Below are 17,017 nucleotides of genomic sequence, written 5' to 3'. Positions count from 1 at the left end.
CAGTTTTGCTTCACTGTTACACTCCACAAATGAGGGAAATCATTTGGTGCTTGTCATTCTCCATCTGGCTTATTTCACTGAGCATAATATCTTCCAGCTCTATCCATGTTGTTGCAAATGGTAGGATTTTTTCTTTCTTATGGCTGAAGAGTATTCCATTATGTATATGTACCATCTCTTCTTTATCCATTCATCTACTGATGGACACTTAGATTGCTTCCATATCTTGGCTACTGTAAATAGTGTGGCAATAAACACAAGGGTGCATATATCTTTTTGAATCTGAAAAGTTATATTCTTTAGGTAAATTCCTAAGAGTGGAATTCCAGGTCAAATGGTATTTCTATTTTTAGTTTTTGAGGAACCTCCATATTGCTTTCCACAATCATTGAACTAGCTTACATTCCCACCAGCAGTGTAGGAGGGTTCCCCTTTCTCCACATCCTTGCCAGCATTTGTTGTTCTTCATCTTTTTAATACTGACCATCCTAACTGGTGTGAGGTGATAACTCATTGTGGTTTTTATTTGAACTCCCCTTATAATTAGTGATGGGAAGCATCTTTTCATGTGCCTGTTGGCCATCTGAATTTCTTCTTTGGAGAATTGTCTGTTCATATCCTCCGCCCACTTTTTAATCGGGTTATTAGCTTTTTGGTTGTTGAGGTGTGTGAGTTCTTTATATATTTTGTATGTTAACCCCTTGTCGAATATGTCATTTACAAATATATTCTTCCATACTGTAGGATGCCTTTTTGTTCTGTTGATGGTGTCTTTTGCTCTACAGAAGCTTTTTAGTTTGATGTAATCCCATGTGTTCATTATTGCTTTTGTTTCCCTTGCTTGAGGAGATGTGTTCAGGAAAAAGTTGCCCATGTTTATATTCAGGAGATGTTTTCCTACATTGTCTTCTAAGAGTTTTATGGTTTCATGACCTACATTCAGGTCTTTGATCCATTTTGAGTTTATTTTTGTGTATGGGGTTAGACAATAATCCATTTTCATTCTCTTGCATGTAGCTGTCCAGTTTTGCAACACCAGTTGTTGAAGAGACTGTCATTTCCCCATTGTATGCCCATGGCTCCTTTATCATATATTAATTGACCATATATGGTTGGGTTTAGATCTGGACTCTCTAGTCTGTTCCATTGATCTATTGTTCTGTTCTTGTGCCAGTACCAAATTGTCTTGATTACTGTGGCTTTGTGTTAGAGCTTGAAGTTGGGGAGCATAATCCCCCCAGCTTTATTCTTCCTTCTCAGGATTGCTTTGGCTATCTGGGGTCTTTAGTGGTTCCATATGAAATTTAGAACAATTTGCTCTAGTTTGTTGAAGAATGCTGTTGGTATTTTGATAGGGATTGCATTGAATCTCTGGATTGCTTTAGGCAGGATGGCCATTTTGACAATATTAATTCTTCCTATCCATGAGCACAGGATATTTTTCCATTTATTGGTGTCTTCTTTAATTTCTCTCTTGAGTGTCTTGTTTTCAAAGTATAGGTCTTTCACTTCCTTGGTTTGGTTTATTCCTAGGTATTTTATTCTTTTTGATGCAGCTGTGAATGGAATTGTTTTCCTGATTTCCCTTTCTGCTACTTCATCATTAGTGTATGGGAATGCAACAGATTTCTGTGTATTAATTTTGTATCCTGCAACTTTGCTGAATTCAGATATTAGATCTAGTAGTTTTGGAGTGGATTCTTTAGGGTTTTTTATGTACAATAACATGTCATCTGCAAACAGTGACAGTTTAACTTCTTCCTTACCAATCTGGATGCCTTTTATTTCTGTGTTATCTGATTGCCATGGCTAGGACCTCCAGTACTATGTTGAATAAAAGAGGGGAGAGTGGGCATCCTTGTCTTGTTCCCAATCTTATAGAAAAGGCTTTCAGCTTCTCACTGTTAAGTATAATGTTGGCTGTGGGTTTGTTATATATGGCCTTTATTACGTGGAGGTACTTACCCTCTATACCCATTTTGTTGAGATTTTTATCATGAATGGATGTTGAATTTTGTCAAATGCTGTTTGGCATCTATGGAAATGATCATGTGGTTTTTGTCCTTCTTTTTCTTGAGGTGGTGGATGATGTTGATGGATTTTCTAGTACTGTACCATCCTTGCCTCCCTGGAATAAATCCTACTTTATCATGATGGATGATCTTTTTGATGTATTTTTTAATTTGGTTTGCTAATATTTTGTTGTGTATTTTTGCATCTATGTGCATCAGGGATACTGGTCTGTAATTTTCTTTTTTGGGGGTATCTATGCCTGCTTTTGATATTAGAGTGATTCTGTCCTCATAGAATGAGTTTGGAAGTATTCCCTCTTCTACCTTTTGGAAAACTTCAGAGGATGACTATTAGGTCTTCACTTAATGTTTGATAAAATTCAGCAGTGAAACCTGTACCAGGAGTATTGTTCTTAGGTAGTTTTTTGATTACCAATTCAATTTAATTGCTGGTAATTGGTCTGTTCAGATTTTCCGATTCTTTCTGGGTCAGCCTGGGAAGGTTGTATTTTTCTAAAAATTTTCCATTTCTTCTAGGTTATCCAGTTTGTTACCATATGATTTTTCATAGTATTTGCTCATAATTGTTTGTATTTCTGTGGTGTCCATAGGGATTTTTTCTTTCTCATTTCTGATTCTGTTTGTTTGTGTAGACTCTCTTTTTTTCTTGATAAGTCTGGCTAAGGGTTTATCTATTTTGTTTACTTTCTTGAAGAACCAGCTCCTGCTTTCATTGATACTTGCTATTGTTTTGTTCTTCTCGATTTTATTTATTTATGCTTTAATCTTTATTATGTCCCTCCTTCTACTGACTTTGGGCCTCATTTGTTCTTCTTTTTCTCATTTTGCTAATTGTGAGTTTAAACTGTCCTTATGGATTGTTCTTCTTTCCTGAGACAGCCCTGTTTTGCAATCTACTTCCCTCATAGCATGGCCTTTGCTGTATCCCACATTTTGCAGTGTTGAATTATTGTTGTCATTTATCTCCATATGTTGTTTGATCTCTGTTTTTATTTGGTCATTGATCCATTGGTTATTTAGGAGCATATTCTTAAGCATCCTGTGTTTATGGGATTTTTTGTTTTCTTTGCATAATTTATTTCTAGTTTCATACCTTTATGGTCTGAGAAACTGGTTGGTACAATTTCAATCTTTTTAAATTTACTGAGGCTCTTTTTGTGGCCTAGTATATGATCTATTCTTAAAAATGTTCCATGTGCACTTGAGAAGAATGTGTATCCTGCTGCTTTTGGGTGTAGAGTTCTGTAGATGTCTGTCAGGCCCATCTGTTCTAATATGTTGTTCAATGCCTCTGTCTCCTTACTGATTTTCCATCTAGTTGATCTGTCCTTTGGAGTGAGTGGAGTGTTGAAGTCTCCTAGAATGAATGCATTGCATTCTGTTTTCTCTTTTAATTCTGTTAGTATTTGTTTCACATATGTAGGTGCTGTTATGGGTGCATAGATATTTATAATGGTTACGTCCTTTTGTTGGACTGACCCCTTTATCATGATGTAATGACCTTCTTTGTTTTCAAGTCTCTTTTGTCTGATACAATTTCCTTTTTTTCCTCCTCCATTCTTTATGTATTAGGTATCATATTCTGTATTCTTTCTCTATCCCTTGACTGACTTTGGGGGTAGTTGATTTAATTTTGCATTTACTTAGTAATTAACTGCTCTCCTTTCTTTACTGTGGTTTTATTACCCCTGGTGACAGCTATTTAGCCTTAGGAACTCCTCCATCTATGGCAGTCCCTCCAAAACACACTGTAGAGACAGTTTGTGTGGGAGGTACATTCTCTCAGCTTTTGCTTATCTGGAAATTGTTTAATCCCATGGTAATCTTACTGGATAGAGTATTCTTGGTTCATGGCCCTTCTGCTTCATGGCATTAAATATATCTTGTCACTCCCTTCTGGCCTGTAAGGTTTATGCTGAGGAGTCAGATGATAGCCTAATAAGTTGTCCTTTGTATGTGATCTTTTTTCTCTCTCTGGCTGCTTTTAATAGTCTGTCCTTATCCTTGATCTTTGTCATTTTAATTATTATATATCTTTGTGTTGTCTTCCTTGGTCCCTTGTGTTGGGAGATCTGTCCACCTCCATGGCCTGAGAGACTATCTCCTTCCCCACATTGGGAAGTTTTCAACAATAACCTCCTCAAAGACACTTTCTATCCCTTTTTCTCTTTTCTTCTTCTTCTTCTGGTACCCCTATTATATGAATATTGTTCCGTTTGTATTGGTCACACATTTCTCTCAATGTTCTTTCATTCCTAGAGATCTTTTTTTCTCTCTGTGCCTCAGCTTCTTTGTATTCCTCTTCTCTAATTTCTGTTCCATTTACCATCTCTTCTACTACATCTCATCTGTTTTTAAATCCCTCCATTGTATGTTTAATTTAAGATTTGAAATTTCTTAATGATTGAATGAATCTCCATCCTAAATTCATCCATGGGTTCTTCCATATTTTTCTGTACCTCCATGAGCATGTTTATGATTTTTATTTTGAAATCTCTTTCAGAAAGATTTACAAGGTCAGTTTCACTTGGTCCTTTTTCAGGTGTTTGAGGGATTTTTGTTTGAACCAGGTTCCTTTGACATTTCATATTTGTATGTGGCACCCTCCAGTGCCCAGAAGCTCTACTCTCTGGAGCTGCTTGGCCCCTGGAGTGATGTCTGGTGTCTCAGGGGAGTGGTGCTGTTGCCTAGAGGGAAGAAAGAGCTGTTTCCTGCTTCCCAGCTATTATCCTTATCTCCACTGCCAGAACCAGTGGGCCAAACACATAGGTATAAGCCTCTATGCTTTGTGTTTATAGTTGCCGTAGGTGAGGCTTCCCTCTGGCTGGCCTGACGCCAGGGAAGGGGCTGCCGGTGTGCGATCCAGGTGCTGGCTGGCCAGGAAGAAGGCGCATCAGGCTGTGGATCACAATGGGGAGCCTTGAAGCTGCATATCCAGCCAGGGGGATGGAGCACCTGTCTCTCTTGAAAGTTCCCAACCTGCTGGGCACAGTGAGCCTGGACTATTTTGTCTACCTGTCCTTTCACCTGAGCAGTAAGCTCTGTGTAGTCCTTGCTCCATTAGCAGCCCGCTCACTGTTAGGATGTATCTCAGACTTCCTGCCTTTCTTTTATCCCAGAGCATCCAGATATGGATCCCTGTTTTCCACCAGTGTCTGAATCTCAGTCTCTCCAGGTATTCTGCCTGTCTTAGCTTTCCAACCCCACTAATACCAGAGAAGCATGCAATGTAGGTTTGTGCTCCCAGAGCAGATCACCAGGATTAGGTGTTTAGTAGTCCCAGGCCTCCACTCTCTCCCCACTCTGTTTCTGTTCCTCTGGCCATGAGCTGGGGTTGGGGAAGGGCTTGGGTCCTGCCGCATCATGGCTTTGGTACATTACCCTGTTCCATGAGGTCTTTTTTTTTCCTCCAGATGTATGCACTCTGGTGCAGCCTTCTTTCCTGTTGCTCTTTCAGGATTAGTTGTATAATTTTATTTTCGTATTATATGTGATTTTAGGAGGAGGCCTCTGTCTCACCTCTCATGCCACCATCTTAATCCATCTCCAGTGTAATATTATTGATTAAGACTTCTGTAGAGAATGAGTCTTAGGAGAGAACATGGCCACTGAAGCTTTTACATTTAGTAGCATATAACTTAGAAACGTTGAATAAGTTGGATTTCTCCTACCACAAAACTGACCATCCAGAAAACTGACAGCTAATTATTTTTATGTAATAGTTTTATTCCTTGTGTAAATATAAAACCAAATAAAATCTTATTGGCATTTTTTTATTCTGATAGTGTATACTTGTGGGAATTTGCAAAGTTAGCCCTTGATGTGTATTTTTTGTTTGGAGCATAAAGGAAGACTTAAATGAAGACTTGAAGAAGTCAGGAATTCCCTTGTGAAGTTTGATCTCAGACTTGAGGATGACCTTCTAGGAAGATAGGCTTCTAAGGGTTGAGCTCTCTCCTGTCTCTTCTGTAGATTAACTGTGTGTTACAGTTAGAAGACTAGTTAGTAACATTCTTTGAGCCTTGGTTTTCCTATCTGAAAAAGAAGGCTGGGCTAAAATCCCTATGGTTATTTAGAGTTGTAATATTCTGGTTCTTATATGACATGATAGGAAATGATAGCTTCTAGTGGTTATACAGATCACCCAGCAGCCTAATTCCTGGACCTATTTCCTTCTATTCCATGCATCTCCTCTAAATCCTAAGATGGGTGTTACCTGTGGTATCGTTAATAGTCACTTCCCCACAGCATTCCTCCCAGCTTCCTTCTGGTGTAAGAGTTGTTGAAGTGCAGGCTCTCAGCTGCATTCAGTTTTTCTGGTTCTTTGCTTTAATTTTTTTTTTCTCAGGTTGGAATGTAAATCATGGTTTCCACCTAGTCAGTGCCAGTTGACATTAAAGCAGATATACCAGATTGCCAGTTTGGGGTCATCTAACACCAGTACCAGGCGAATTACTGAATAGTAGTGGAGCCAGAAGTCCCAGATAAATTCTCTACACTAAGCCCTGCTAGTGAGTCATTCTCCCTCACTGTGGCTGCCCAGCACCCAGGGCAGTAACTGCTGCAGCCCTGTGTGCTGAGCGCTGTGCAGGGTCCTCTAGGGCCAATCCTGTTGCAAAAGGAGCCACGTTTACGAAACAGAATAAGCTTCCTCCTTGGATCTTTTTGTCACCAAGTAACCAAAACTGTTATTAAACCAACCAATAAGAAATCATCTAACGAATAATTTTTTCTATAGTTTTCAACATGTTTTCCTTTTTTTATGCTCTCTTAACACATATATGGGATATTGGTGACATTTCATACATAGCCTGTTGGAGAAGTGAATTCCCTAACTAATCACATCAAACGTGATTTTACAACTGAAAGTACTGACCTCTAATGGCATTAAAACCTTACTCAGGTAACTTGTTCAACACTAACCAAACTGGAGCACACTGACTAGTACCCCAGGAGTCAAAAACTAGAATAGTCACAGAAGCTTATTAACTAGTTATGTAGAGGAAGACAAGTTACTCAAGTTCTCTGAGCTTCAGGAAAGGAACAGACATGCTTGGCTACTCTCTCTCTTGGTGCTATTGTGAGGAACACACAAAATGCTTTGTGCTATAGGATGTAGAATCCAAATATGAGATAGATAAGCTGTAAAATGTGCTTTTACAACAATATATTGAACTATGTAAACAAGACCTTGTAAAGTGATTCTTTCCCAATGATTGCAATTAATGAACTCTTCAGGCAGCTGTAAGTTTAAACTTTATTGGAAGAAGGAAATTAAATGATCAAAGAGATAAATTTTTTCTCCATTGTCAGGTTAAAAAAAAAGAGAGACTACTAATTGAAAAATATTTAGTTGTCCTTTATATATACCTGAATGGCCTGATTTTTCTGAATACTCACTTTTCTTTCAAATATAGGAAATGAAACGTCAGAACCTTCTGTAGACATTGGCATTCAATGGATGTATTCCCTGCATAAAATGTTTGATTTTATTTGTTACTATATGGCATGTGCTAGTTCATAAGCAAGGGAGGTACAACTTGAAGTGCTTCCTTGCTTTGGCTTTATAATATAATAATTTTAGAGTACACCTTCATAGTAAGATTGTGAAAGGGAATTTCCTGAGGGTAATGCTACTGTAAGAAATTGTTTTACTCTATTAATACATTCTAATTTTTTGCAACTCAGTTACTTACTTTGTTTTTAATTATTTAAATCTAGAAGCACTTTTTAATTATTAATTCCTTAAACATTATGACTTCATTTAATGACTGCCACTCTGAAAAGACAAAATAGAATTAATGATCAAGCTACATTATTTCTAAGGAGTGACTCCATGTGCAAATATGAGGAGTAGAAACATGCCACATAAATCCAGCCAGAGAAGACTTTTCCTTAGCCAATGCCTAGGTATTATGCATGGGGAACTTTTCCTCTTCCCCTTCAGAATGGTAACTTCTGAGTCCTGACCTAGACTCTGGTCGCCAAGATTAAAGATCATAATGAGAGGCAGACTAATGAAAACCACATTGGACTCTCCTTTTAGCCTTTAGCAGTTCATTTTCTTTGTGTTCCACTTCACTTTTTTTCCTTCTCTTTGACCCTTTCTATTTAAAGACTTAAACATTTTCCTTTGGAAAATCGGTATGGTTTCTGGTGGGGAGAGAAGCTATCTAGAAAAAAGGGATGAGGCAGACAAAGGCACAAATAACTTGGAACAGAAACTTAAAGTTAATAAAAGGACATGTTTATCCTACCCCCCTCCATAATGTAGTAAATTAAGTGCTTGCGGTCATTTAATTGTTTCTTTGTTTGGATAACAGCTTGTTTTATTTCCTCAGCTATCTTAAATATGCTGTTGAGGTAAATTCTTCACTGGTCTTTCTAGAGAGTTCAGTGAGGAACAAGCTAGATTTTTCAGAAGGTTTGTTTAGGGTAGAAAAAATATATTAAGACTCTAATGGTACTGTCATTGCACCCTATTAGTAAAAAATTTTGCTGTAGAAAATTTATGCTGATGATCACCTTTTGTAACTTGCAGGTTTTTATCCTTGGTTTCTAAGATCTCCCACTTTTGACACAACTTCCTCCTGTATATCTTTGTTCATCAAAGTCCAGCATACACACGCATAAATGACCAAGTACAAATCAGTGCTTTTTGTAATTGTGCTGTGATGAGGTGTTAATGCTCTTTGGATGTTAGATTTTTTGTTGTTGCCTCACTCATCTTCACTGTTGGTTTCTTCCCTTTGGCTTTGTACATTTCTTCTAATTCTTAATGATTTCTTTGTAACCAGTGGGATATCGGATAGGCTGCATGGTGGTCATCTGTTTCTTGCCCAGTGTTACCAATAACCTTGAGATGTTATCAGTGTCTGTGGTCTCTTTGTCAATCCTCCCCAAAGTTTTCTCTCCAGTTACTTCGCAACATTCTTTTCTTAGACTTGAATGAAGCAGTCCCGGAGACGGAACGCCTGGATTCAAAAGCACTGAAAACTCGAGCCCAGCTCTCCGTGAAGAACAGACGCCAGAGGCCCTCTAGGACAAGACTCTATGATAGTGTCAGTTCAACAGATGGGGAGGACAGTCTAGAGCGAAAGGTGAGCACTTTCGACGGTTTTCTGACTTGCAGCCTTGGGCTGTGTCCTTGTTCCTACAGCTTATTGAAAGTAATGATTTTTCTGCAACCACATTCTGTGCCCTGGCTGGAAACAGCTGGAATGCTTCACTTCTTTGTCTCCTGAATTCTTACTCAACTCAATATATTGTCATAATTCATATTTTTTCTGTATTCATTCAGCAAACTAACCAAGAGCATTATCCATATGGTCATATTTCATGATGGTGCTTTTGATGTTCTGTCATTGGTGTTACCTGCTGGGAAATAATGAGTGTACAAGTAATCATTTCTATATGTCTCAGGTATCTGTGTTAGCTACAATGGTAATTTGGTGAATTGTTGTGAACTACACAGTCGCATCTGTAAACCAACAAACAAAAGTTGGTTTTCAAGAGGATTTACTAGAAAAAAAAAAGAAAAGTTGGTCTAATTTCAAAGTAAGTATTATAAGGAACTGATGTTTGGAGGCATAACCAACTTTATGATCTCTTACACCAACAGTCTTTAAAGGGTTTCTGTAAGCATATGCATATTTTACCAAATCACTTCTGCCCAAGGGTTTGAGAACTTCTTCTCCAGAATCAGATTCTGGTGCTCCATGCCTCACCCCAGTGGCTGGCAGTTTACCCTTCTCATCCGACCACATGGCTGAATTTCCAGAAGGACCACTGCATCCGGGAAGGGAGCCTTCCTCCTCTGTTTGGGGAGACACTTCCCTTTCCTCTCCTTCAAAATCTGATCACGATACAGAAGAATCTCTTTGCCACCATCAAGCCACCACCAAGAAAATATTACAAGAGAAAGGTACTGTTAATTTTTGTTGTTGTTGTTTTTGCTTTTGTTTTGTCTAACTTTACTGATACCTAGATTTGTGCAATATAAAAATGGCTTTTTTTTCTCTTAGTCATAAGTCCTTCATCTACTTATAGCTAATCAGTATATTGTCTCTTTCTTTGAAAATTGGTTATGGGAAAAGAGAACACCCCTCTCCTTTTTTATTTGTCTATTTATTTATTCCTCCCAGGTTAGTATTTTTACTTCTTTGGTTCTCCACAAGTTTACCGTTAAGGGAAATTCTTCCAGGGGCCTTCTAGAGATTTTGTAAAGTAGCAGTCCATAGTTTCAAAAACATTAACATAGTTGTATACAAAAATAAATATTTAGGAGAAATTTTCACAGTAATGACTTACATTACAAAGAATGTGCTAGAAAAGCTATGAAAAAGATAATGCAAGGAGATTAGTCAATTAAATTTTCAAATAAGCTCCTAAAATTAACACCAGAATTTCATAACAGTGTCAGTATACTTTTGTCTTTTTATTTTTGTTTTAATTTATAGAAGTAATAAATTCTTAAGTCAAATGATGCAGAGTTGTGTAAAGAATAGGTTGATTCTCTTCTTACCACATTTGATGTATTCCTTTAAAGTAACTACATAGATTTGGTTATATTGTCTTTCACATCTGAACTATATCTATCTATCTATATATATATAGATAGATAGATAGATAGATAGATAGATAGATAGATAGATAGATAGATAGATAGATAGATATGCAGCAACCATTATAGTATTGCTGAACATTTAGTCTGTACCCTGGGGAGGGGGAGCGGTTGTTGCTTTGCTTGTTTGCAAACACTGTGGAAAGAAAGATACGATGAGTATCCTTGTGCTTCATTGTCTTGTATGCTGATACTTTTATTTCTGTAGAATAAATTTCCAGAAATTACTTGGTAAACAGAGTATATTGTACTCAGAGGGAAATGTATAGCTTTAAATGCTTTTATTATTAAAAATAAAAACTGAAAGTAAATAAATATTTGAAATAATAGGGGCAAAGCAACCATATAATAGAAAATAGAAAGGAGAAGATAAAGGATATAAGCTGAGTTTAATTTTTATTGAAATGAAAAAGCTGTTTCTCACTCCTCCCAACCCAAAAAAATATATATAATAAAAGTATTTAAATTATTCCAGGTTAAGGTAAATAGTCCCTTAGAAGGATGGATTAAGAAAACAATAGAGAATTAAATAAACAAATGAACACCAGAGCATTAGAAATAAGGAGATACAGAGATTAAAGTATGTATTTTTTAAAGATAGTATGCAAACTCTTTGGCAGTAGATTTGAAAATCTAGAGGAAGTGGAGAATTTCCTACCAGAATATAAAGTACTCAAATTGGCCTAAGAAGAAGAAAATCTGGATAAAACAATAATCACAGAAATATGAAATGTGCTTTTATAGCTTCCATTTAGAAAGGCACCAGACCCAGGTAGCTTTATGACTGAATTGTGCCTAACCTATAAAAAGATAGTTTCTATCTTATGCTAAATGTTCCAGGCAGGGTGTTCCTCATTTTATTTAGGTAGACTTTTAAAAACTAGTAAAGATCAAATGGAAAAAGAAAACATAATGCATGTAGATGCATTTAAAACAGAGTGCTAGTAAATTGACCCCAAGAGTGCAAATTAACTATATTCCATAATTAGGTAGTGCTGATTCTGGAAATGTAAGAATGGTTCAGTATTAGAAATCTAACAATATAAGTCATCATATCAACAAACAAAAGGTAAAGTGTTGTTAATAGAGGTTGAAAGACATTTGATATAATTCTTCTGATATTTCCAATAAAAACTTAGGTAAAAATGGGATTAGAAAAAATTTTTCTAAATATGAGTATTTACCAGAGATCAACCACTAAATGGTGAATCCTGAACCATTTGCAGAAAAATTAGGATTAAGACATGAATGCTAACTATCATCACTATTTTTAAGTCTGTTTTTGAGAATTTTCTAATTGCAGAAAGGTAAGAATATTAAATAATCAGTAAAAATTTGGAACAGAAAAGACAAAAGTATCTTTATTTGAGTATTGAATGAATGGTAATCTAGAAGATTAAGAGGCCAGATATAAAATTAATATATAAAAATTAGTACTTTGATGTGTGTACAGATGAAATGTCTGTAACTTTTAAATGCATTTAAAAGTGAATGGGATAATGGATGAATATAGGGATAGCTATATGATAAAGTAAATGTAGTAAAATAGAAATTGTAGGATCTAGGTGGTGAATATGTGTTTGTGACTGTAAAATTCTTTTTTTTTTTAATTGGTGGCAGAAAGGAATGTCATTTCTGTCTTTACTGATCTGGAGATTCAGTACAACAACATTTTGAGGAAGTTGGTAATATGTTGATTCTAAAATTTATAAGAAAGGAAGTAAGTCAAACATATCTAAGACCCTTGAAGAAGAATGAGGTTAGGATACTGGCTTACCTGATACCTGGAATTATTAAAAAGCCACAGAATTAATTCTGTATTTTATTTGTAAGAGGTATACAAATTAATCAAGGAACAGAATAAAGAACATAGAAACAATTTTATACATACATACACACATGTATTTCATTTATATGAACTTATTTTATGATAAGAAAGAACAGAGTTTTAAATAAATTGTTATGGGAAAATTGGTTATCCATATTTTAATTAAGGTATCGTTGATATACAGTCTTATGATTTCACATGAACAACACTGATTATCAAGTCCCCCCAACACACCCCATTGCAGTTAAGATGCTAGAGTCACTACTTGTCTTCCCTGTGCTATACTGCTTTCCCTGTGACCCACGTACATTATGTGTATTCTAATCATAATGCCCCTTAATTCCTTTCTGCCACCCCCCGCAACCCCTTGCCTTTGGCAACCATTAGCCCCTTCTTGGAGTCTGAGAGTCCGCTGCTGTTTTGTTCCTCCAGGTTTGCTTTGTTGTTATGCTCCACAAATGAGTGAAATCATTTGGTACTTGCCTTCTCCACCCGGCTTATTTCACCAAGCATAACACCATCTAGCTGCATCCATGTTGTTGCAAATGGTAGGATTTGTTTTCTCCATATGGCTAAATAATATTCCATTGTGTATATGTATCACATCTTCTTTATCCATTCATCTACTGATGGACACTTAAGTTGCTTCCATTTCTTGGCTATTGTAAATAGTGCTATGATGAACACAGGGGTGCATATGTCCTTTTCCATCAGGGATCTTGTTTTCTTTGGGTAAATTCCTAGGAGTGGGATTCCTGTCAAATTGTATTTCTATCTTTAGTTTTTTGAGGAACCTCCATATGGCTTTCCACAATGGTTCAACTAATTTACATTCCCCCCAGCAGTGTACGAGTGTTCCCCTTTCTCTGCATCCTCATCAGCATTGTTGTTCCTTGTCTTTTCTATGTTGACCATCCTAATTAGTGTGAGATAATAGCTCATTGTGGTTTTAATTTGCATTTCCCTGATAATTAGCGATGTGGAGCATCTTATCATGTGCCTGTTGGCCATCTGAATTTCTTCTTTGGAAAAGTGTCTGTTCAGATCCTCCATCCATTTTTTAATCAAGTTATTTGCTTTTTGAGTCTTGAGGCATATATATTTTGGATGTTAACCCCTTATCAGGTATGTCATGTATGACTATATTCTCCCATACTGTAGGATATCTTTTTGATGGTATGTTTTGCTGTACAGAAGCTTTTTAGTTTGTTATAGTCCCATTTGCTAATTTTTGCTTTTGTTTCCCTTGCCCAAGGAGATGTGTTCAGGAAAAAGTTGCTCGTATTTAGATTCAAGAGATTTTTGCCAATGTTTTCTTTTATGAGTTTTATGGTTTCATGACTTACATTCAGGTCTTTGATCCATTTTGGGTTTACTTTTGTGTATGGATTTGGACAGTAATCCAGTTTCATTTTCTTACATGTAGCTGCCCAGTTTTGCCAACACCAGTTGTTGAAGAGACTGTTATTTCCCCATTGTATATCCATGTCTCCTTTATCATATATTAATTGACCATATGTGTGTAGGTTTATATCTGGGCTCTGTATTCTGTTCCATTGATCTCTGGGTCTGTTCTTGTGCCAGTACCAAATTGTCTTGATTACTGTGGCTTTGTAGTAGAGCTTGAAGTTGGGGAGTGAGATCCCCCCCCACTTTATTCTTCCTTCTCAGGATTACTTTGGCTATTTGAGGTCTTTTGTGGTTCCACATGACTTGAGAATTCTTTATTCTAGTTCATTGAAGAATGCTGTAGGTATTTTGATAGGGGTTTCATTGAATTATAGATTGCTTTAGGCATGATTGCCATTTTGACAATATTATTTCTTCCTATCCATGAGCATGGGAGTTATCCACATTTTTTAAAATTACATTCAACATTCCCTTCAGTTTCATACCTTGCAAAAAAAGAAAAAATCCATTCAAAGTGTATTTAAGACTTAACTGGAAAATACAAAGCCTAAAACTTTTTTAAAACTATATAAAATATTTTTGTGACTTCAGGGTAGGAAAGGATTTCAAGCAAGACACAAAAAAGAAACCATAAAGGAAAGATTAATAATGTCAAAAGATACTAAAATCAGAAACTTCTGTTTCTTAAAGACACAACAAAGAATCCCACAAAAATTGGAGAAGATATTTACTGGCCATGTAACTAACAAAGGATTAGTATCTGGATTTTATTAACTCCTTTTAATCTCTAAGAAAAGACAAATAGTACAGAAGGAAAACATGTAATGTTCTGAAGAGGCACTTCACAGAAAATGAAAATCAATAGGCCAAAATATTTATGAAAAGTCATTCAACATCATTACTAATCAGTAAAATGTGAAATAAACCAGATGAGTTACCACATTATACCTACCAAATTGCCAAAATAATTTAAGTTTCATGTTGCCAAATCCTGGCAAATACATGAAACAACCAGAAATTGAATCATCTTCTGTGGAAGTGTAATTTGGTCCAAGCTGTTTGAGGACCATTTGGCATTACCTGATAAAGTTGAAAATGTGTATACCTTGTGCCCCAGCAAATCTTCATCTGCTTGTGTATCTTATACTTGTCTACTAAGAGTCATGTACAAGAGCATTCATAGCAGCCCTGTTGTATAATAGCAAAACCTGAGAAAAGACAAAAAGTGGTAATTGCTGGAATAATCACTGGTAAAAGAGATAAGTAAATTGTAACATATGCAAAGAATACATCTGTGTAGCAGAGAAAATCATACTGAAACATAACAACGGGTGAATCTCATCACATCAAGTGAAACAACAATCTCCAGAATAAGACATTGAGAGGATAAAGCAAACTGCAAAACAGTGCATAGGATTCATTGTATAGTGTTAAAAAAATAGCAGATTATTTAGAGATACAAACAAAAGTTGAGGTTATAAATGGAATGACAAAGTCAATTATTTCCCCGGGGGGAGTGTCAGGGAATTGAAATGGGAAGATATTTACTGGAGACTTCGAAAGTATTAACTGCACTGGGGGGTAGGGGTGATAAATGAAATGGGTATTTGTTTTATTGCTTTTCCCTTATACTCTACAGCTATTTTATAAATATACTTCGTTTCAGGAGTCAATAAGCATATTAAAGGACCCTATATACAAAGCTAATTGATAAACTATCTCTACTTATACAAGTAAATTCAAAGAATATTTTAAACGTGAAAAATATGCTAAGGAAATAAACTTTCAATTCATTGAAGAGAAAATTCGCATTTCTTACAAGATAGGAAAAGATGATCAACCTCACTGATGACTTTATAAATGATCATTTAGATTAGATACCCATCAGATCACCAGAACTTAAAGAATTCTACAACCAGTCCCAGCAGTGGTGTGCAATACAGGTGTACATCGTGGGTGTGATTGTACATCACTGCATTTTTGAGAATTCCATACTCACTAAGCTCTTCCACAAATCAAAAACTGTAATCTTTCCACAGACACATTGTGAACACAGAAATGCCTTTGATTGGGGGGGCTCAGTCTGTGTTATAGCTCTTTGTAAACACCACCGCTTTCTTCATGATGTTTCTCCTTGGTTCCTTTCCTGTACCTATCAATTGCTGGAATTATCTTCCACAGACTGTTCCTAAGCACAGCTCTTCTAGAAGTTTTGAGGTAAAAATTAAGTACTTAGGGAGTAAAAAGTACCAGTAGAAGCAAAAGAAAATGTCAAGCCTGCTAATTCATCAGAAGTGGTTGTCAAGTTGGTAAAGGCCTTACACGGTGACTCTGCCTACTTTCAAAAGAATTAAAGGCTTCAAACATTCTCATTAACCCAAATTATGGATTACAATAGCACTTTTATAGAAATACACTTATGGCAAGCCCTCTGTCATCTCTTCAGAAAAATATGCATGGACCCTAATTGGCCCTTAAGAAGGCAAAACGGCAGAAGCAAGTATTTTGGGGCTGTAGGTTAATTCTTTGTAGTCCACTGCCTGAGTTTATCAGACCAAACCATCTATGTGGGAGAAAGCACATTGTCATTGGGGTGGATCACTCACACATGAAATCTGACCCAAAGATTTTTTTAAGTGGCTAAATCTTGTCTAGATTATTTCTCTCTGCCATTTACTTCTAATTGGTTTGTGACTCTTTGAAGTTGGCAAATGTCTCCTGTCAGACTAGAGAAGTAGTGTATTCATGTGGACTGTCTTCTGCATCCACTAGAGGTCACAGAGCCGCCAACGGTGAGCCTCCATCCCTGCCCGCACCCCTGCTTCCCTTGTTTGCTGCTGTGTCTTCTCTGGGACTCAGCTCCCAGTGGTAACAAGCAGGACCAAGAATGAGAGGTGGGTGGCATCTTCTTGAGAGACAAGTACTTGGGCTTTCCCATTTTTTGTTTCCCAGGGCTGATCATGCTTCTGGATAACAGGGCAGAAGCAGGTTATGGAGCTTTTATGAATAGTCAGTCACTTGTGATAACCACTGTCAGGTACTAACCATGACCAGATGAAAACAGTGCCTCTCATTCTTTCCTTCTCTCAATACAATTTTCCTGTCTTGAAGAATTTTCTGTGC

The 17,017-nt window shown here is 36.6% G+C and overlaps 1 protein-coding gene across 16 annotated transcripts in view; it reads left to right on the top strand.

The window, feature by feature from the left end:
- Positions 1 to 17,017, top strand: part of PPP1R9A (protein phosphatase 1 regulatory subunit 9A) — a 311,401-nt gene that overhangs the window by 270,470 nt on the left and 23,914 nt on the right. For 12 of the 16 annotated variants that reach the window (XM_073238811.1, XM_073238810.1, XM_073238815.1 and 9 more), the window contains 2 exons: positions 8,976 to 9,133; positions 9,711 to 9,957. In XM_073238811.1, the coding sequence (XP_073094912.1) occupies positions 8,976 to 9,133; positions 9,711 to 9,957 (405 nt within the window). The remainder of the gene's footprint in view (positions 1 to 8,975; positions 9,134 to 9,710; positions 9,958 to 17,017) is intronic. The other 4 variants (XM_073238817.1, XM_073238816.1, XM_037019835.2 and 1 more) reach the window with 1 other exon arrangement.

Source organism: Manis javanica, chromosome 6 (assembly GCF_040802235.1).
Source record: "Manis javanica isolate MJ-LG chromosome 6, MJ_LKY, whole genome shotgun sequence".
Taxonomy (NCBI): Eukaryota; Metazoa; Chordata; class Mammalia; order Pholidota; family Manidae; genus Manis; species Manis javanica.
This window is presented reverse-complemented; position numbering and strand designations above follow the sequence as displayed.